The 20,697-nt window shown below is 48.3% G+C and overlaps 1 protein-coding gene across 3 annotated transcripts in view; it reads left to right on the top strand.

Moving 5' to 3' along the window:
- The window catches only part of EGFLAM (EGF like, fibronectin type III and laminin G domains), a 181,775-nt gene that overhangs the window by 151,292 nt on the left and 9,786 nt on the right, over positions 1 to 20,697 (top strand). The window contains exons 17-21 of one of the 3 annotated variants that reach the window (XM_040495740.1): positions 2,022 to 2,138; positions 4,643 to 4,823; positions 10,622 to 10,645; positions 13,583 to 13,661; positions 17,522 to 17,665. In XM_040495740.1, the coding sequence (XP_040351674.1) occupies positions 2,022 to 2,138; positions 4,643 to 4,823; positions 10,622 to 10,645; positions 13,583 to 13,661; positions 17,522 to 17,665 (545 nt within the window). Of the gene's footprint in view, positions 1 to 2,021; positions 2,139 to 4,642; positions 4,824 to 10,621; positions 10,646 to 13,328; positions 13,465 to 13,582; positions 13,662 to 17,521; positions 17,666 to 20,697 lie in introns of those variants that run through there. The other 2 variants (XM_040495742.1, XM_040495749.1) reach the window with 2 other exon arrangements.

Here is a 20,697-nt window from a genome sequence, read left to right on the forward strand (position 1 = left end):
GGCAGGGGCTGGCGGGGGCGGGGGGGAAGGGGTGCAGGGGAGGGTTTTGATGAGAAACCAAAAGGAACCAGCTCTCACCCCATGCGGCCAGGTCCTGTTCACTGGATACAACTGTAACTCAAAGGTTTTTCAAAACAGCCTGTTTCTCTGACATCCCTTTGACCCTGCAATCTTTCTCCTTTCCACTTACCATCTAATTTTAACTTTCGAAGCGCTACGACTGTGTTGGGGGCCGGGGGGGGGCGGGGGCGGGGGCGGTGTGGTAACAGCTCCCTCCAGGGTCAGCATTCCATCCAGCCACTACAATTCCTGAAAGGCCTTCTGCTTCTTTAATGAACACTGCCTTCCCCTCCCCCTCCCCAAACCCCTGCCTAGTTAAATAAGAAGGCTGCCCCAAGGTTACTGATGGAAGGCAATTCTGTCTATGTTCCAATCAAGACCTCCATGCTGTTCCCTGGTGGGACCTGGGCACTGTGAGACTCTCCTAGATCCTGTCCCTTCCTCTCTGTTCTGTCTCTCCTTCTCTTTATTGACCTGACCCCAAGTCCGTTCTCCTCCCTCTGGCCTGTAATCTGCCTAAAACACAGATATAACTATTTTCTTTCTGCTTAAAGCTTGATGCATTTTGGGTAGAGGGCGTTTCTAAGCATGCAGTATCTGGCCCCTCCTTGCCTCTGCCCTTATACCTACTATATTCCTCTCAAGCCCTGACTTTGATTTCTATAATTCTGACTCTTCCTTTACTACCTCCCAGACTATCTGTGTCTAGGGTAGGATATGTGCACTCCCTCCTCAAGTGCATCCAGAGTCCCCTGAGCAGCCCTTGCTGAGCTAATCCCACCTGCCCATTTATGTGTCTGGATTCTGCCTCTGAGGGCAGAAACCAGGTCTTCCTTATTTACTGTTGTTTGTCTAGCATTTAGTGCCTGGGACACAGTAGATGCCCAGTCATATTTGTTAAATTAATGACTAAATGCTGCTACTATTTATATTTCCTTTTACCATAAATCAAAGGAAATAATGATTTATGTTAGAGTCTCAAATTTCCATTTATCTCTATTTGTTGTCTTAGGACATTTTCACATTTTGCTTCCAGCTCATGTGTGAAAGAGTTTAGACATTAAATATTATACACAGCTTGTTGTCTAGCCCACCCGTTAGAGTTTAAGCTGTTGACATGACCGGTAACAGGGCAAGGCTTTGGGGGTTGACCTGGGTAGTTTTCTGAGAATTTGGAAAAGAGAAGACTTTCTCTACCCTTTGTAGTTGATAGCAAGGAATGCCTCCCACCTACCATGCCTTCCTTTTCTCTTGGCCTGAAGAGGTTTTATTTTTACCACTGCCTAATATAACAATAGCTGGTCAGACTGGAATGCTGATAAATCATCCAACTCTGGGCAAAGTACTAAATCGGTGGGCTCTCTGCCTCCAAGAGAGGCTAGGCTGCGCTCAAGCGGGTCACAAACAGCTCCAGAAGATCAGCTACAATAAGGACTTATTTCTTACTTGCACTACATGTCCATCAACGTTCAGTTGCAGCTCTAATCTGACACCCCGGCTGAAGGAACAGGGAGAGAGGGAGAGGGCACTGTGAGTCACCTTCTGGCTCTGAAACCTTCTGCCCGGAAGTGATTCATTTCCCTTCTGTTCATGCTTTATTGGCTGAAGCAGGTTACCTGGCCCCACTCAAGAGCAACAGGTTGAAGGTCATCTCCCTGCAGGGAGAAGGGGCGCTTCTGGAGACGCGCTGAATACTGGTGGACAGTGATGCGGCCCACCACATTCACCGTGACGTGTCTATGTGGTAGATATGATGGCTGCCATTTTATAGATGATGGAACTGAGTCCCAGAGAGGTTAATACATTTCCAAAGATACAAACAGGCAGTAAGGTCGCAATGCAAAACAACGTGAAAGTCCAGCCGGCCTGTTGCGGTGGGTCCTCAAGGTGTCTCTACCGTTTGGCAGACCTTACTACCTTTTCTGAAGCTAAACCGTGTTTTGGTTTTCATCTGTTGGCAGGGAGGCTTCACACAGATTAAGTGCAACACGGACATTTTTATTGGTGGAGTCCCTAATTACGATGATGTGAAGAAGAACTCGGGCATCCTCAAGCCCTTTAGTGGGAGCATCCAGAAGGTACAGGCTTCACTTTTGCATGTTTATTGTGTGACCTTGACTACAGACAATGGAATTAAGAACCGTGATCAGTGGAATCTGCAGGATCCAAAAAAGAAGCTTGGAGGAAGTTTTCACGTTTTAAGGTTTTCTTTTTTTAATGCTAGCAGCACAGCTTTCCAACCCCATTTTCTTATAACGTCTGCTCCTGGGCCCCCGTCCAGCAGACATTCCACGAAAGCAACTCAATGAAGATGAGTCTTTACAATACATCCACCGAAGGATCCAGGCATTGCTGGGGGAGGCAGCGGGCATCAGGTGGCTGCAGACAGGCTTCTACCAAAGGGAAGGAAGCCAGTGGAGTCTCAGAGCAACTCTTGGCTCTGTGCTTCTCTCTGAGGTGCCTTTGAAGTTCCTGCTCAAGTCAAGAGCCAACTCTCATCCCACCTCCACCCCCATTCCTACCCCTGCAATTAAGCAGTTGCAGCTCATCAATCATGTAACCACGCTCTTAAGAGCAGAGATTAAGAAGTCCTTCCATAGAAGGTTTCGGGGCGGGGTGGGGGGGGGTGTGGAATCATGCAGCCAGTGAAAGATACAGGACATTGACCCCACACATATTTGTCTGTGATCCCTTCTCTTGGGGCTGCCCATGACCTCTCCAGTTTCGATAATATGTTTTGTCTGTAACAGAGGTGCAGGCTGACTCACCAAACCAGATTTCCAGGACCATCAAACATTAGGGAAAAAAAGCATTTGAAGAAAAGCATATTCGATTGCTGGATGTTAGCTTTGTCCTGTTTTCCTTTAGCAACCAGTGGTGGAATGTGGGCCATTGGTCTTTCTAGACTTGGGGTGAAACGTGAGAGAGGCTAAAATGAAGGCAGGACAGTGAAAGAAAGCCCTACTGTGATTTGCACATCTGGGCACTAGGAAGGGCCCCGTGGGGCTCTGTTCCCCTCCTCTTGTATCCCAGTGTGGAGCACAGAAAAGGGGTCCAGTCAGTATTTGCTGACTCTGAGGTGTTTCCCTTTGTTGCTGAACTGTGATGTCAGCGACACCTCATCTCAGCCCATTGTCCCCCGTCAGTGGGTTTGGCCATGTTTCATCATGCATTTGAAATTCTCACTGAGAAATCAAGCTGAGAGGCTAAGAGGTCTCACCCGCCTCCCTCCCTGCCCTTGTCAGGCTTTGCCCTGCCCCCTTCACGTGGCACACACAACCCTTTCCTCCCCACGTCCGGGAAAGGCCACCCGCCCCTCCCAGTGGCTGAGTCACTGGCTGTGCCACGTCCTGAAGGGGATGGTAGCCTCTTGGCCTGTCTCAAGGACGTATGACTGAGTTTCACAGTCTTTCCCTTGAAGCACGAAAAGGGGAAGATTGTAGAAGGATTCTGACTACTCTCTTGCAGCTGTAAGATTCAAGACTGGGAAAAAGTGTTCTCCTAACTCTCCTGACACCCTCCAAGGACTAGGCAGGCCTATGGAACCATGGATTAGTGGCAGGAAGGACCATGGCTAACCTCTTAGGACCCCCTGCAGGGTGGGGGTCTTTCTGAGAGGTGTTCTGTCTCCTGGTTCTGCAAAGCCTGCCTGACACCAAAACACCCAACAGCTCAAGGTAAACACACTCTCCAAGTGGAGGGCTGAAAACGTTGGGTCCCCCAGACGTTATTTGGGGCTGGGAAACCCAGTGACCTCTCCCTATAATTCATCATTTTCACTAGACCCCCATTGCAGGGAAAAGGGAGTGAAGGCAATGGAGCCCTCCTGTCCCAGTGAATTTGCACAGCAATGACAAGAATGTGATCTGAGTGTCACTTTTTTTTTTTTTTTTTTTAATAGTGGGGAAGGGGATGTGGGGAAGGGAATTCAAGAGTGTCAGGGAGAGAGGATAACAGGAAGGGATGGGACAATCTGGGAGACCCCACTGATGGAGCTGTAGATGACAGGAGACCATCAGCCAGAAGAACACAGCAGTACAGGGAGAAGCTTCCCCCAGCCCCATTGCCACTAGAAGGCGACAGTCCCCCTTTGATTTCTGCCTGCATGATACTTCGTTCTGTATTCTTCCCTACTTGGCTTTATAGCAGCACCTCTCAACCTTGGCTGCATTTTAGAATCACCTGGGAAGCTTTTAAAAGTTACTGTTGACTGGATCCTGCCCTCAGAGCTTCTGATTCCATTGATCTGGGTGAGACCTGGGGCATTAGTGTATTTCTTAAAGTCCCCCAGGCGATTCTAACAGGCAGCCAGCTTGAGAACCTTAATTTTGTATTTATTGAGACTTCTTTACGACCTCCCGGAATCTTCCAGGACCAGAGGACGCTTTACTCTCTGCAGATTCTCCCAAGGGCCACAGAGCATCACTTCAGTGCCTGCATCACTTACTGGGCGGTAAAAACAGGAACCAGACACTTTTTCTTTTATGAAAGCTCCCCCATCACATGTAGCTGAGGTTAACAGGCTGAGGGGAGCTTTAGCAGACTGCAAAGATGTTTTCTGTGTTTACATTTTCTCCCGAAGATCATCCTGAACGACCGAACCATCCACGTGAAGCACGACTTCACGCGGGGCGTGAACGTGGAGAACGCAGCCCACCCCTGCGTGGGGGCCCCCTGCACGCACGGGGGCAGCTGCCGGCCCAGGAAGGACAGCTATGAGTGTGACTGCCCCCTGGGCTTCGAGGGGCTCCACTGCCAGAAAGGTACACGGGGCGGGGCTCAGGCGCTGCACCGGGGAGCAGAGGGGACCGACTTTTCCAGAAGGATCTGGCAACCCCGGGACAGCCGTGCCACTGGTTTTTATCGTTGATTTCAGTAACGTATTCAATAGCATATGAGATGGTTAATTGTTACATTAAACAAGAATTGAAATGCTGAAATGCCTCTGTAACAGTAGGTAAACGGCTTCTTTCCTGAGAATCCCCTCAGGGTCTAGCCACCAAAAGGTTACATCATAGTGTAGGGGGGTTCCCAGGACCCCTGCACCTGAGCCATGCCTGTCCTCATAGGTGGAGACTTTATAGGCTGGTAACTATTTTGACCCCTTCCTGCAAACGCTATAAAGTGTTCTAGGGGCGCCTGGGTGGCTCAGTCGGTTGAGCTTCCGGCTTCGGCTCAGGTCATTATCTCACGGTTTGTGAGTTCGAGCCCCGTGTCGGGCTCCGTGCTGACAGCTCAGAGCCTGGAGCCTACTTCCGATTCTGTGTCTCCCTCTCTCTCTGTTCCTCCTCCTCTCGTGCTCTGTCTCTCTCTCAAAAATAAACATTAAAAAAAAGTTAAAAAAAAAAAAAGTGTTCTGTATGTGGCTGAGAAATCGCACCAAATACAGAAATGTATAAATTCTAAATAGGTTGCTTCAAACTACAAGTACAAATAACCTTCTGTAAAGTGCTGTTTTCATGCTGTTTCCTCTGTGCCTCAGTTTCTCATCTGTAAAACGGGAATAACCAGGCAATAGTGTCTAACACAGTAGTGTCCTCATTTAGTCCACATGAGACGATGCATATTGCTGAGACAATGCCTGGTAAGTACTCAGCCAGGACTAGCCATGTTGTTACTGGGGAGAAAAATAAAATGCACTACAGGTGCGGTGAGCTACTCAGCTCCCTACCTCCCGTTGTCTGAAAGCTAGAGCAAGTCACAGGTGGTGAGTCCCTGCTGGACTGAGATTTTCACATCTGCCCTAGGGAGGCAGAGGCCACGGATCTGGTATCTAGAAGAGGCCTGCCAGCATATGGTTATCATGTTGGGCCATATGGATCTTCTTGTTTCCAACATCAGTATGGCCTCACCTGTCCGGGAACTAATAAAAAAAGGTAGACAGGCCAAAGGAAATAAGGCAGGGGGCAGCCTAAGTGAAGGGATGTGCTCTCTCTCTTTCCTGTTTATTTCCAGGTTCCCGATCTTTATCAGAATTAAGGCTTAGGGAAAGACTGTTAAGTTACAGGTAGATATTGCGGTATATGGAATGCTAGGAGAAGTTGTTTTGCAACAGTCTTGGGAAATATGAATGCTAATTTGCTGGCTGGAAGCCTGAGTAGTATTATATTTAAATGAATTCTGAAAACTGCCTGGCAAATTATATGAAATATATTTATTAACATAGCTCACCCTAGCAGTGAACCTCCAAAGAAGAGTAATTGATCCATTTCTGAAAGATCCTGATTATAATTCTAACAAGCAAATCGTTGTTTAGCTAATAGTGGGTACTTGCAGAGATTTAGTTCGAGAGTAGCCCATTCATTCAGAAAATTGAGTTTGGATTTTACACATTAGTGTTTGAATTTCCTGGGTCTCCAATTTTACCACAGGCAATTCAGGTTTGCTCCTGCCTTAAATGCTAACATTAATGGTCAATATATAAAGTCCAGGCTTAAATGAACATGCAGCTTTGAGAACGAAAGGAAGAAGAACAGGATAATTTGTGATCTTGTTAACCCCCCTTTCCCACTGTAGAATATCAGCCATGGCAGGTGCAAAGCGCTCACATTTATAGCTTCGTAACTGTAGGTTCTGGTTCAGTGAGAAACACATCTCACCGGAATGAGGAGTCAGATCTCCATGCAGGGCCTGGGCCTCCTGGCAAGATCCAAGGGAATGGACAGCAGCCGGGGGAACCTGAGGGGACGTTTAGGCCTCTTTTTCTGCAACGTGCTCGGCTAGAGTCGAGAGTAAAACCCAGGCAGACTGTGAGCTCCCCTTGTGTTGTCTCAGTATTTTTTTTATGCTTTGAAATAAAGATAATGCTCCTGGCAGAATGGCAGCTGTTGCCAACCCTAGGAAGATTTATACAATGGGAGCATGGCCTGTATCATGTCTTCTCCCATGATGTGGCTTGAGAGGGTTAGTGCGCCTGGGCACAGGTTAGGGCTGTTAAGGACAATTTTTTCCCAGGCCCCAGCAGGCACCCAGTGGTATGCAGTTGCCATACAGACTCATTGGGGTGAGCATCTAGTCCTGAGTAAGGATGGGAAAGAGAGGGGAGAGAGATAGGCAGCTACATTCCTCTGTAGAGATGCATGAGAACATTCTAAAAGTTGGGTGGATTCTTAGTCGGGGAGACCAAGAATGCTTAGAAGCCATCCTTGGTTGTCAGGATGAATCCTGACAAGTAGACAGGAGACAGTCTTGTCAAATCCAGCAAGGTGATCCCTAGCTTCATAAGTTAAACGTTTAAATTTTTCCCCCCTCCCTGACAATGTTTCAAAAGCAAAAACCTATTCATAGTATCCCCTCCAGAAGTTAAACCGGTCCTTTTACATTGAGCGACATATTGCAGACGTCACCAGCATCTGACCTCATTCAGTCCATACCACCTCCTTCAGGAATTTCGTTTTGGGGATCCTCGTGAGTCTAGTTTTCTCCAACCCGGTCAGGGAGTTTGTGGCAGGCAGGCAGTTTCCACGAGGGCCCTCGCTGGGAGATGGACACTCATCCTCACCACTTGGTGGCACAGGAGGACTGGAGCCAGAAACTCACACGAATCCTGGAGTGGTGCCAGACACTCAGACCATCGCTATGGTTTGGGGACCTCCCCCTTTGTTCTTGCAAGGCTGAGCCCAGACGGAAGTAGGGATCGGGCTCCCGCTGAGCTCCTCGCTGCTCCCAGGGCACAGCAGGCTCCCCGCAGCGCCAGGAGCTACAGAAACCTGAGCCTCTCCAGCCCAACTTGGGGAACCCACCAGGACAGGAGAAGCCAGAAGTTCTTCCCCCCCCCCAATAATTTTTATTTTATTTTATTAAAATTTTTTAAATATATATATTTTTGTCAAGTTAGCTAACATACAGAGTATACAGTGTGCTCTTGATTTTGGAGGTAGATTCCCATGATTCATCGCTCATATACAACACCCAGTGCTCGTCCGAACGAGTGCCCTCCTCAATGCCCATCACCCATTTTCCCCTCTCTCTACCCCCACCCCCAACCCTCAGTTTTTTCTCTGTATTTAAGAGTCTCTTATGGTTTGGCTCCCTCTCCATTTGTAAGGTTTTTTGTTTTTTGTTTTTTTTTTCCCTTCCTCCATGGTCTTATGTTAAGTTTCTCAAGTTCCACATATGGGTGAGAACTTATGATATCTGTCTTTCTCTGACTGACTTATTTCACTTAGCGTAATACCCTCCAGTTCTATCCACGTTGCTGCAAATGGCAAGATTTCATTCTTTTTCATTGCCGGGTAGTATTCCATTGTATATATGTACCAGAAGTTCTAACCCCCAGCCTGCTTCTAACTTCAGGTGCCTACAAAAACCATAAAGCCTGACTTTGGTGATTCTCTCACCTTCCATTTGGGGGCTCTCACACTTAGATGCCTCCTGCCACCTCAAATTTAGGCATCCCATATAGCACCCCAATACTGAGACCTCCTTCTCATTTCACCAGAGGGGCATCACCAAGTCTTCCCTCCTCATATAATGTATGCCCCATCCTCAGGGATTTCTGTTCTCTCTACTCTCATCCAGATTTACCCATCTTGTGTCCAGTCCCTCAGAGTTCCTGTATCTAAGTAAGTGACCAGCAAGTTAAAGCAGAGTTTCACAAGGCTCGTGTAAAAAAATTAGGTTCTAACAAATATTAATCACTGCTTTGAGCACACACACACACACACAGAGACAGGCAGACACACAGTCACATACACAAAATGGCAGTGGGGTTCTGTGGTCAAATAAGCTTGGGTAATCCTGAGCAACCACAATTAAACAGCTCTCTCTCTTCTGCGGGACTTCTCAGGGCCTTGGCTATGGTCCGAGTGTCTATGACAAGGGTACAGGGTACAGCTTCTTCCTCCTGGGCTTCTCCCAGCCAAGGGCACACAGGCCACCTGGGAAAGAACTCAGCCCTGGCCCTCCCTTCCCTTCCCTGCATTGCCGAGAAGCTTGGGCTCAGATCGTGCAGGACCCTGCAGGCCACTAGATGGGGGTGTTCCTCTGTAGCAGGTGGGCTGTACCCCACTCACAACTGACAGCCAAACCGGTTTGGTCACATATGTGTCAGGGAAGCGCAGTCCTAAAAGATCGGGTCTTGCCTTATCATTACAGATACACCACAAATGCAACATTTTGAACATTTTATATTGTACTTAGCAAATGGACAGCGTATTGCTGGGTCTGATTTAGATGATTTTGTTATTTATTTATTTGGTCCCAGTGTATGAAAAAACAGCTTCAGTAAATATAGGCCATAATATGTGAAAACTCAGTATATAGAACCACAGATTAAAAAATATATTAATTATGCATAATACAGGGAAGTTTTTCCCCTTGGGATGCTGTATCATTAAACAATGGAAACATGTGGGGGTGGTCGGCCTAGATGTTGCTCTTGAGATCCTTGACAGCTGGTCATAAAGAAAAAGGTATTCAGTTGTTGTTCACTCTGTGCCTACAGAGTAGGCGTCATGTAACCAAGAATTCTGTACCAAGTAGAACTTTCCAGCAAGGGATGGAGCTGCCCTGTGGATGAGGGAGTTGCCACCATCGGGATGGTGTTGGGAAAGTCAGATCACAACCCCCCAGGTCCTTCCTCTGCTGTGGTCCTGTGAGAGAGCCAGCACTCCCGTCAAACTATTTAGAGTCTTTTGGGAATTTCAGGTCCCTCAAGTGGAAAATTCGCTTTGCCTGGCTTGGATGCTGCTATTCATTGGGGTATTTTTTTGTGTGTCAGCAGATGGCACAAGCTTCTGGGTATAAATGGAAAGACGTGACAAAAATACTTGTCGACTAGTGTAGTTGCCGCAGAAAAAAAGACAATGTAGAAAAAAATTAGATTAGGATAAAACATCGTCCTGTTTACAATATTTAAATAAACCACAAGGGCCAGAAAGGGCCAAGATGGTCATTTCTGGCTCTAATGTTTTAGTATGGAATTAATATTTCTCCATATGTACTGCCTACAGTGCGTACATTTTCTCCATTTTGCACTCAGTCATGTCATTTCTGGAGCATCCCCCTGACGTTTGTTAATCACAAAATAAGCAGGGTTCTTGGATCTGCCAAAGGGGAGGTGAAGGTGGGAATTGGGGTGGTATTTTTCCACTAGAGAGAGAAAAGAGGCAGCTCTTTCTGTCTTTTCCTCTTTCCCATGTAGTCTAAGGCAAGAAAAGTAATAATCATGGACAAGGTAAGTGACTCTTTAGCAAAGAACTACTTCTGCAGGTTTAGAATAAATGGGGATTGTTGGTTGAAGGTCAGGGGAGCCTCGGAAGTGTCAGACAACTTACTTAAATCTCTTCTTTGCCCACCGCCACCCCCACCCCCACTGTTCAGTGAAGACTTAGTTAGGGAGGTGAGTCTGTGACTTGGTGTAATCCTGCTGAGAAGGATCCCAGTGGTCCCTTTGGGATTCTTACTCACATTCCCCTAGAAGGGTGAGCTGGGCCCTCTGCAGGGATCTATGAGGGAAACAAGGCTGGTTTTCAGGGATCTGCAACCAAGAGAATTCGGATTTTATAATGACTGTGGAATTCTGACTTTCCCTATTCTGTTCCATGCTGGCACCTGGCAGAGTGTGGGAACTACTGCCTCGATAGTAAGTACAGTACGTTCCACGAGACACTGGGAAAGCACCCTGGGTTCGTGCCTGGGAGAGTTCTGGCCAGGCCACGGGCACAGCACGGGCCGACCACATGCAGAGGGATCCGGGGAAATGGTGAGGGCCTCGGACACTCTACCAGGGTAGTGGGAATCCTCCCTCTAAAACCACCAGCCCTGAGAATGCGCTGGTCTCCCAGCTTGTCTCAGGAGGAGCCTGAGCCCCAGAGCCAGGGGGCGGAGCAGGCAGCCGGACTGGGCTCACACGGACCCCTTTGAGGCTCTCCGTGTGCAGAGCTGATGACATGTGACAAGAACATCCTGACCACTTCAAGGAGTCCAGGGGAACGATGGCTCTTGGCCACAGGCCCATGTCCGTGGCCAGTAACAGCAGGGATGGGCCCTGCCTGTGCCTCTCTCCCTGGGGGTGAGCCAAGCCCAGTAGGGGAGCCTTGGCTATGTTTAGCTCTGGGAACGAGGACTCGTCAGCTTGGATAGCCTCTCCCTTTTCCTTCTGGGCACTCGTATCCTGATAGTAGGGGCCCGCTTCCTAGCTGCAAGCCCCCTTTTACCTCACCCACTGTTGCCCTCTCATTGCTGCTTCTGTTCTTCTGGGTCCTTCTCTCTCTGCCTGGCTTTCCTGCCCTGATTTCTTTCCCCACCTGAAGGCTGCCTGGCTCTCCTTTCTTTTCACGCCATCTCCCTTCCTCCCTTATCGTTTTCTTTTCGAACCTTTCCCTTCTCTTTCCTTCTTCCCATTTGTTTTTCTACTCAACTTGTGCTGTTTTGCACCCCACTCTTTTTTCCTCTATTTCCCCTCCTTTTCTTCCCCTCTTCCTCCTACGTACTTTAACCAGAAGGGAGAGGGGCTGGTGGTGCGACCAGAATTTTAAGCTACACTAGCCCCCCCCGCTTATCTGTGGGGGAAACGTTCCAAGACCCCCAGTGGATGCCTGAAACCACGGACAGTACAGAATCCTATATATTCTATGTTTTTTCCTGTAAGCACTTACCTACGATAAAGTTTAATGTCTACATTAGGCACAGTAAGAGGCTAGCAACGATAACTAATAATAAAATAGAACATCCATGTAACAACACACGTAATAAGAGTTACGTGACTGTGGTCTCTCCCTCAAAATATCTTATTGGACTGTCCCCACCCTGTGATGCCATGAAATGATAAAGTGCCTGTGTGACGAGATGAGTGAGGTGGAAGGCGTCCCGCTCCTACTGACTTCCTGAGGGTTGTCAGGAGGATGATGTCCCTCTGCACCGCGGCTGACCACAAGCGACTCAAAGTGTGGACGGCAAGAGCCTTTCTGGGTTCTGATAGGCCCTCTCAGCTGGCTGCCCCCTGTCCAGGGCTGTGCTGCACCAGAGAGCAATAGACCAATTTCTTCATAGTTCCCTCAGAAACGATCTTAAACGTTTCACTTCTCTTCCTTTGCTTTTCTTGTTTCCTCCCTTCCTTCCTTCTCTCCCTCCTTCCTTACTTTTTTTTTTTTTTTTTTTTTTTTTTTTGTATTTTTTATGAAAAGATTTTGGGAACTTGCCAACAGAGGACCTTCTATTGGGGCTCAATGTCATCGGGTTTGAGCGTTTGCTGTTGTCTCTCTCTCTCTGTCTTCATGTTTAAGAAGTTATGCTTCAACTCTCCTACTGTTCATAGTATCAGATAGTTACACACTTCCTCTCCTGCGTGTAGAGTCAGCTCAGTGTCTCCTTTGTGTCAACTGCGTATTTTTGTGAAACTAGAACTCGTTTTATAAGCTGCCTTAGGGGCGCTTGGGTGGGTCAGTTGGTTGAGCATCTGACCTCAGCTCAGGTCATGATCTCACGGTTCATGGGTTCGAGCCCCACATTGGGATCTGTGTTGACAGCTCAGGGCCTGGAGCCTGCTTCGGATTCTGTGTCTCCCTCTCTCTCCACCCTCCCCTGCTCATTCTCTGTCTCTGTCTCTCTCTCACTCTCACAAAAGTACACATTGCAAAAAATTAAATAAAAAAATAAGCTGGATTTTTGTCTCTCATCTCGTACACATTTCTTTGAAAATGAGATTCATTCCATGTTAATTTCCTTAAACTGTCATTTCTAAAGAGGAAAAGATATTGCTAACTGTGTGGAAACGGGTGATTCCTAAGGAAAACAAAGTGATGAGAAATTAGAAAGAAGGAAACGTACTTCTAAAATACTGGAAAGTTTTTGCTGAGTGGGCTGAGGGCCAGAATTAAGGAGAACCCTTTGGCTTATGGTCTTTTGCTGTCTTAGCTGTGTGATCTTGGGCAAATCCTTGATGATTCTGTGCGTCATTTTCCTCTTCTGTAAAATGGGAATAACCAACCCTCCTTCATACTGCCTGCTACTTCATGGGATTGTAGTGAAGATCCTATGAAATGTAACACTGGGAGGTGATTTGTTTAAAAAAAAAAAAAAAAAGAGTCATAAACCTTATCCTGCCCACCTCACCGATCTCTTGAGGTCATGGCTGAAGGAGTCCTGGGGGAGATTGGCTTCAAACAATGCAGTCCTGGTGGGCTTTGTTCGGAGAATGTTTTCTCTGCCTCCTTTGGAGAGCATCTAGGGTTATCCCCAGCTGTTCCCCACATGGCCCCGGACCTGCTCGTTGGATTCCAAGAATAATTGGGCACAGTTCAAGTTTCAACATATTGCAAGGACTTCTCAGTAGTGCTGAGGCCAATAGCAGTGACAGCCAGCCCCAGGGAGGCAACCACAGGGAGACACCAACTCCCAGCCACGACAGGCAGTTCTGAACCTGGCCAAGTGCATGTGCAGCCAAGAGGAAGGGGCTGACAGGTTGTTAAATGTCCCATTTCCAGGAGCTGGCTTCCTTTGTATTTTCCTGCCATGTGGTTGAGGGCTGGGGTCAAGGGAGCCATACTCCATGTAACCTCCATTTTCTGTTCTGTCTCAGCGATCACAGAAGCCATCGAGATTCCACAGTTTATCGGCCGCAGTTACCTGATCTATGACAATCCAGACATCCTCAAGAGGTAAGAAGTTACAGCAGGCCCCATTCTCATCTCTGTGGGGGTAGATTTCTGAGTCTTTCCCAGACTTTTCCTTATCTTACTTGCCGGAAGATAACTCTCAAAGAAGTCCTCTTTGCCGTCGCCCGCCCGGCCCCCCCCCCCCCCCCACACACACACCATAAACATAGAAACCAGAACAAAACAAACAGAAAACAAACTAAACTTGAAAAATGCTGCCCTTCGAACAACCCCGTTACAAACAGCCCAGACCCTTTCTGGTCAAAGGGCCTGGAGAGAGAAACTACCCAGCTCCAGGATTTGTGATACTCGGGCTTTGAGAAGCAAGAAGGTTATGAGTATGAGTCCCCGGGAGGGGCAGTTCGCTTCACATTGTCCTGTGGTCACAGTCTGTGGTTCTGCCCGGAACCATTACGCCCCAGTGTTCCCGCGGCCAGCCAGTCTTCAAATGCAGGTGCCGCTTTGTATCTTCCTCAGCAAAGGTCCTCTGTCCTCTGCAGGCTCTGCCCCACTGAGGGAGCAGCTTCTCAGCTCTCATGTGGGTACAAGGAGAAGCCCGCGTCCCAGCCGTGGCTTTCAGTCCCTGGTGGCAGGAGCTCCAGCACTGCTCTGCAGTCCAATTCTCCTGGTTTGGAGCATGTTTACAGGACAAGGGAAAGGCTGGCCCAGGCCAAGTCTTCGCCCTTGTGAGACGCATCTTTGGTGCTTTTGGTTTGCCCTTCTCTCCTTTTTCCGCCTCTGGTTCTTTGTAGTTTATAGGGTGCCACCCCCCCCCCAACCCTGCCACCAACACCATCATTCTAGAATTTTCCTTCATCTTCAGGTTGACTGTGTCTTAACAGACTAAGGCAAAGCTTTAAGCCAAAGGCACCCAGTTCTTAGGGTGGAGTCTGGGGGCTTTTAAGGGACAGAAGTAGTAACGAGACCTTTTCTTGTGGCATCGGATGTCCCTGGTAACTCGGAACACACACCAGGCAGGCATTGCTTCATTTCTTTAATTCCAGGTTGTATTTATCTAGGTTGTCTTTGCATGGAGCCTTAGGAAATATGGATTCCCAGCCGAGAGAGAGGTTCTTCCTTCTTCAGCACTTTCTCCCCCCAAAACAGAAGGGCGTTCAGTCCCCAGAAAACAAGGCAGTGTGAAGAGCACCCTGGTGCTTAGTAAGAGGCACCGGGTGGTTTGGGGGAGTAGAGGGGTTTGGTGAGAGGAGGAGGTGCAGGGCCCCAAACCAAAGCAATGGCGTGTACACGCATGTATATGCGATGTGTGTGAAGCTGCAAGTGGAAGTCAAGATCAGGGTCTGTTTCAGTCAGATGCCTTTGGCTGCAAATAACAGAAGACTCAGCTCAAAATGTCTGAAAAATGAAGGGCATTTATCACATCACATAACAAGCGGTCCAGACTTAGACTGGTTCCGGGGTTGGTTAAGTCAGCGATTCAACTGCATCATCAAAGAGTAAGTCTCTTCCATCTTCCTGCCCTGTTATCCTCAACAAGTTCCCCAACGGCCCCGCCCTTCATGGTTATAAGACAGCTGTCCATAAGATGCTCATAAGATGGCTATAAATCAGGGCAATATCCAGTGGAAGTAAACATTTTTTTTTTTTATGTGCCTTTTTTGTTTTTATTTTTTAATGTTTATTATTGAGAGAGAGAGACAGGGCTCGAGTAGGGGAGGGGTGGAGAGAGAGGGAGACACAGAATCCGAAGCAGGCTCCAGGCTCTGAGCTGTCAGCACAGAGCCCAACGTGGGCCTCGAACTCATGATCCATGAGATCATGACCTGAGCCGAAGTCAGATGCTTCACCAGCTGAGCCACCAGGCACTCCAACATCTGACTCTTTTTAAAAGGAAAAGAATCTTTCCTAGAATCCTCCTGACAAATTTCCTCTATCTCATTGGACAATATTGGTCACATGGCCACCCCTAAACCAATCACTGCAAGAGAAATGGAGCCATTATGATCAGCTTATACTAATCAGTGTATCCAGAGCAAGTAAAAGAAGTAAGGAACTTGGAATAAAAGATGGAAAAAAGCAGGTCTCTAGTGAGTAGGTCAGGGCTGGATTCTCTGCACCCGGCCTGGTGGCAAAGTCACCATTATGGACCCTGCTTCTCGCTGCTTCACTCTAATGCGCTCTATGGGGACAGAAACTTGATCTCTTTCTATGTAGGTCGGGCTCTTGGAAAACCTAGACAAAAGTTCCCTCCCCTGTTCACTGCAGATAAGATGGTTTGACTGAACGATTTTTCAACTTTACAGTGATGCAAAAGTAATGTGCATTCAGGAGAAACTATACTTTGAATTTTGAGTTTTTATCTTCTCCCAGGCTACGATGTGTGATGCGATCCTCTCTCATAGTGCAGGGCAGTGGCCGTAGCTCCCATTCAGCCACGCCATCAGGAGGGTGAACCACAAAAGCACTTAGAACCATTCTGTTTCCATACAACTATTCTGTTTCTCACTTTCAGTATGGTATTCAGTAAGTTACACGAGACACTCAACACTTTACGTTAAGGTTTGTTTTGGATGATTCTGCTCTCCTGTGGGCTAATGTAAGTGCTCTGAGCACGTTTAAGGTACGCTATGATGTTTGGTAGGTTAGGTGTATTAAATGCATTTTTGACTTAGGGTATTTTCAATTTATGATGGGTTTATCAGGGTATAACCCCATAGTAAGTTGAGGAAGATCTGCACTAACGTATATTCTACAGCTCCTGACCAGGTACGTGAGACAGAAGGGTGGCACGAGCGATAAGAAAATAGAAAAAGAAACTTTCCCAGTAGTGCCATATGAGGAGCAATGCTAAATTATGTTTACTTTGATCTCACTTTGATGTAAGGACCTCATGCTTGCTCTTCTCCTTTTATTTATTTTATTTAAAAAAAAATTTTTTTTTCAACGTTTTTATTTATTTTGGGGACAGAGAGAGACAGAGCATGAACGGGGGAGGGGCAGAGAGAGAGGGAGACACAGAATCGGAAACAGGCTCCAGGCTCCGAGCCATCGGCCCAGAGCCTGATGCGGGGCTCGAACTCACGGACTGCGAGATCGTGACCTGGCTGAAGTCGGACGCTTAACCGACTGCGCCACCCAGGCGCCCCACTTTTCTCCTTTTATTAGATAAAACCCTGGTCACTTTAGTGAGACTAGATTTCTGAACTGGTCTATTCCCAAGAATTGATAAGAACACATAAGCATGTGATTATATGCCCAGCCATGGCTGTAGGGGCAGGGAGCTGACCTGCCTGAGTATCCCACCATTCCTCTCAGCTTCTTCTTCCTCCCCACCCTGCTGCTGCCCCAATAGCTCTCAAGATCATTATCCAATCAAGCCACCTTCCTTGACTGGCACTCTGCCTCCTGTTCTGCCCTAAAGGACAGTCCCTGCCAGAGCAAGCCATCGATGGCCATGATCATAGCCCAGAGGGCTGCTGACTTGAACCCCTTGGCAATTAAGAAACTCACTCTCTGTTGGGGAATAAGGAGCGCTTTTCCAAGGCCCCATGAAGGTGGGACAAGAAAGAGGAAAGACCTAGGTGTGTATAGGGGGTGGTGCATCTTTGATGCTGGCATTGGCCAGACTCTGGCTACTCTGTGACTCATCAAGTACTCCCTCGTGGAGTTTCACCACATGTGGGGAGGGGACACTGCTGCAGAATGAGAAGTCCAGCATTTTAGACCCATACTGTGACTCGTGGCGGTGACGCCATTTTTAATTTCCTGGTAGTAAGTATCGGGAAGGCCAGATGACCCTCATTCCTGGCTTCTTGGGGCTGGTGGACAACACTGGGATTATGCAGAATGGATGTCGGTGGACACTGGTTGGTTTGTTGCAATTATTTGTCTTTTTCCCCCAGGGTATCAGGATCAAGAACAAATGCATTCATGAGGTTTAAGACAACTGCCAAAGATGGCCTGTTGTTGTGGAGGGGAGACAGCCCCATGAGACCCAACAGTGACTTCATTTCCTTGGGCCTTCGAGATGGAGCCCTGGTGTTCAGGTAACCCCCTCACCAGCTGTCTGCAGCATCACCTTGCGATTTTTCTCAGTGCTGATCATGCCAAACAGAGTCATGCCAAAGTAAGCCAGCACACATTTTGCTGGAATTGACTGTTGCCTGAAGCGCCAGGCTTACTTGACGCTCCTGGTGTTTCGATGTTTCATCCATCTTCTAGAGCAGTAGTCAGCAGATTATAGCCTGAGGACCAAATGTAGCCCCCCACCCAATTTTGTAAATGAAGTTTTGTTAGAATTATGCCATACTCGTTCATTTATATATTATCTGACTGCTTTCGTGCTACACTGGCACACTTGAGTAGTTTCAGTGGGGACTGTATCACAAAGTCTAAAATATTTATTATCTGGCCCTTCACGGAAAGTTTTTTGACGCCTGTTCTAGTATGTTGCAGCCATATGCTCCCCACTTGGAAATTAGGAAGTCATAGAGAGAGGACTTTGATAGCGCCAAGCATGGATATGACTCCTCAGCTCAAGCTAGCTCAGACAGATGCAGCCATCGAAGGTCGCGAGACCTGGATGTAAATTATGACTCTGTTCCCTATTAGCTGTGCAGCCTTTGGAAGGAGGACGCCTGCTTTCCAATCTCCCACGGCAAAGAAGAGCAAAGCACAGATTCATACGTCAGTAGGTCGACCCAACATTTGGCTTTCTGTAAATGCTTCTTGGGTGATACTGATAAGTCAGTCCCAGAAGTTCTTACCTCTTTTGAGTGACTTTAGACTATTCTCAAACTTATCAAATGGATGGTTGTGAAGTGGCAAAAGGGTTTCCTAGACCACTGCTCCCCGCCACACTGGGCGGGAGCTGGGTTTCTCCAGGCAGGCACTGGCTTGTGTGATATGAAAAAGCTTCTGTAGAGATTTTGATGCTACATCCTCACTCGAGCTTAGAAATAACTTGTCCAGGTTCACCTGGGTGGCTCCGTGTGTTGAGTGTCCGACTCTTGATTTCAGCTCAGGTCGTGATCCCGGGGTCGGGGATCAAGCCCCGTGTCAGGCTCTTTGCTAAGCATGGAACCTGCTTAAGATTTTCTCTCTCCCTCTGCCCCTCTCCCCCAAGCGTGGTCTGTGGACCAGCAGCATCCGTGTCACCTGGGAACTTGTTAGAAATGCAGATTCCCAGCCCCGCCCCCGACTTACTGAACCAGAAAAACTCTAGGGGGGTGCTCAGCATTCTGTGTTAACGGTTTCCCCAGGTGACTCTGTGTCTGCTAATGTTTGAAACCCCTGTGTGTCTCTAGATCGTCCGTCGGCTCCACGGGGGTAGGAATTTATCTGGCTTTCCCTTTTCTAATTCCTCCTCTGGTGACTAGCCCAAATTCACTACATGATAGGGCATCAGTTGGAATTAAAACAAAGATGACTGACCTGTGGAGAAGGGGAAGAGTTAATTCTGAGGCTTCTGTGGATCATGCACTGGGATTACTGACAGCCAGAGTAGAATAACCGTTAAGTCTTTTTCAGTTGGAACAAAAGGCATCTTGAGAGGAAATGGCACTTGCCCAACATCACGCTTGCCCCCAGACAGCAGAGCACGCTAAGCCACGCGGTCCTGTGATTGCCGGGTTCTAGTGAGAGCGCGTGTGGTTGGAAGCTAGAGGCTGGCCGGTGGGAGCAGTTCTCACCGGCTGGTCCCCCTTCCCCCGCTTGGCCCCGAGGTCAAAGGCAGAGCTCTTCACACCCCACTTTCAGGCTGGCTGCCGCGAAGCCATTTTCTTGTGGTTTTCCTGTGGTTAACCTCACCAAGGCCTCAAGTGCTTGATTGTGCCCAGAAAAGGGAACTGAAACAGTAGCTGGGCCGTGGGTGGGAGGCCCCACTTCCCCCTAAACCGCCAGCTAAAACCCATCCACTCAGCCCAGTCATGGGAGCTCGGCCCAGGGCCCTCCCGGCACAGCTCTCCCTCTGGCTCCCACAGCCGGCCACCCCCACTTCCCACACCCCCCCCCCCCCCAGAGACCCTTCTGACAACTCCACGGCATCCCAGCCATTTTTGTTAGGATACCAGTTCTTCCTCGGGATTCTGAAAACGGCCCAGTGTTTTTCACTTAAGCCTTGGGGTTCTAGCTGTGTTCTGTGTAAGGGATCGCCCACCTCACCCCCACCAAGGCACACTTCTGCGCCCGCCCCTGGGCCTGGGGCCACAGCCTTGTTGCCTCTGCTGCTTTTCCTTCCTCTTGGCAGTTCCTTCCCACATCCATTCACCCAGCACCTACTGCGTAGGAAGCTCGGCTGCGGGAGGCTGAGCAGAGAGAGGAATTAGAGTTCAGGCCAGTGGGTTGAAAATGTCAATGTACAGAGTCAGCAGGGAGCTCCTCTCGGAGGTCGACTCCTGGGACCACCCCCAGAGATTCTGCTGGACCAGGTCCTAGTGGGTGCCGTCAGGAACCACGCCCTAGGAAACAGCATCTGAAATGATCAAAAGCGTGGGCTTCTGAGTCCGGTTTGCACCATTCCCATGGCCGTGTGACCTCTCGCAGGTCACCTGACCTCTGTGAAAGGAAACAGTTGTGAGCATTGAAGGAGTTAATTCACAGAATGCAGGGCCTGGCATATCTAGCAGTTAGTGGTAATGGTTATTAAAATGGTGATCTTTGAGCAAATGTTTTCTGTGTTTCCGTGTGCAAGATTAAGTAGAAGAAAGGGAATCCAAGTGTGTGGATACTGGCTGTTTTGTTTCCTTACGCTTTATGGTTGGATATGGGGCATAAAACCCAGTGAACAGGTTTGTGACAATCGCTTGATTGACCGTCTTTCCCACTGTTTCCGTGTGACCTTGATAACATTTTCAGGCAAGAGAGAAAAAGGAAGAGATGTGCCATTAGCAAAGTGCCCTGTGCTACAGTTCGAAGGGAACGTGACTAAGCAGGGGTGTCACCACATGGAGGCAGCCGAGTGTTTTCCAAAAGGCCTCACCTGGTGGCTCGTCGAGCCAGCCCCCCCCCCCCCCTTGGCGCTCAACCCCATAGCTTCTCGTGCACAGCAAGTTAAGTAGGTAAATTTGGACTAAAATAA

Source organism: Herpailurus yagouaroundi, unplaced genomic scaffold (genome assembly GCF_014898765.1).
Source record: "Herpailurus yagouaroundi ecotype Mexico unplaced genomic scaffold, PumYag 29, whole genome shotgun sequence".
Lineage (NCBI taxonomy): Eukaryota > Metazoa > Chordata > Mammalia > Carnivora > Felidae > Herpailurus > Herpailurus yagouaroundi.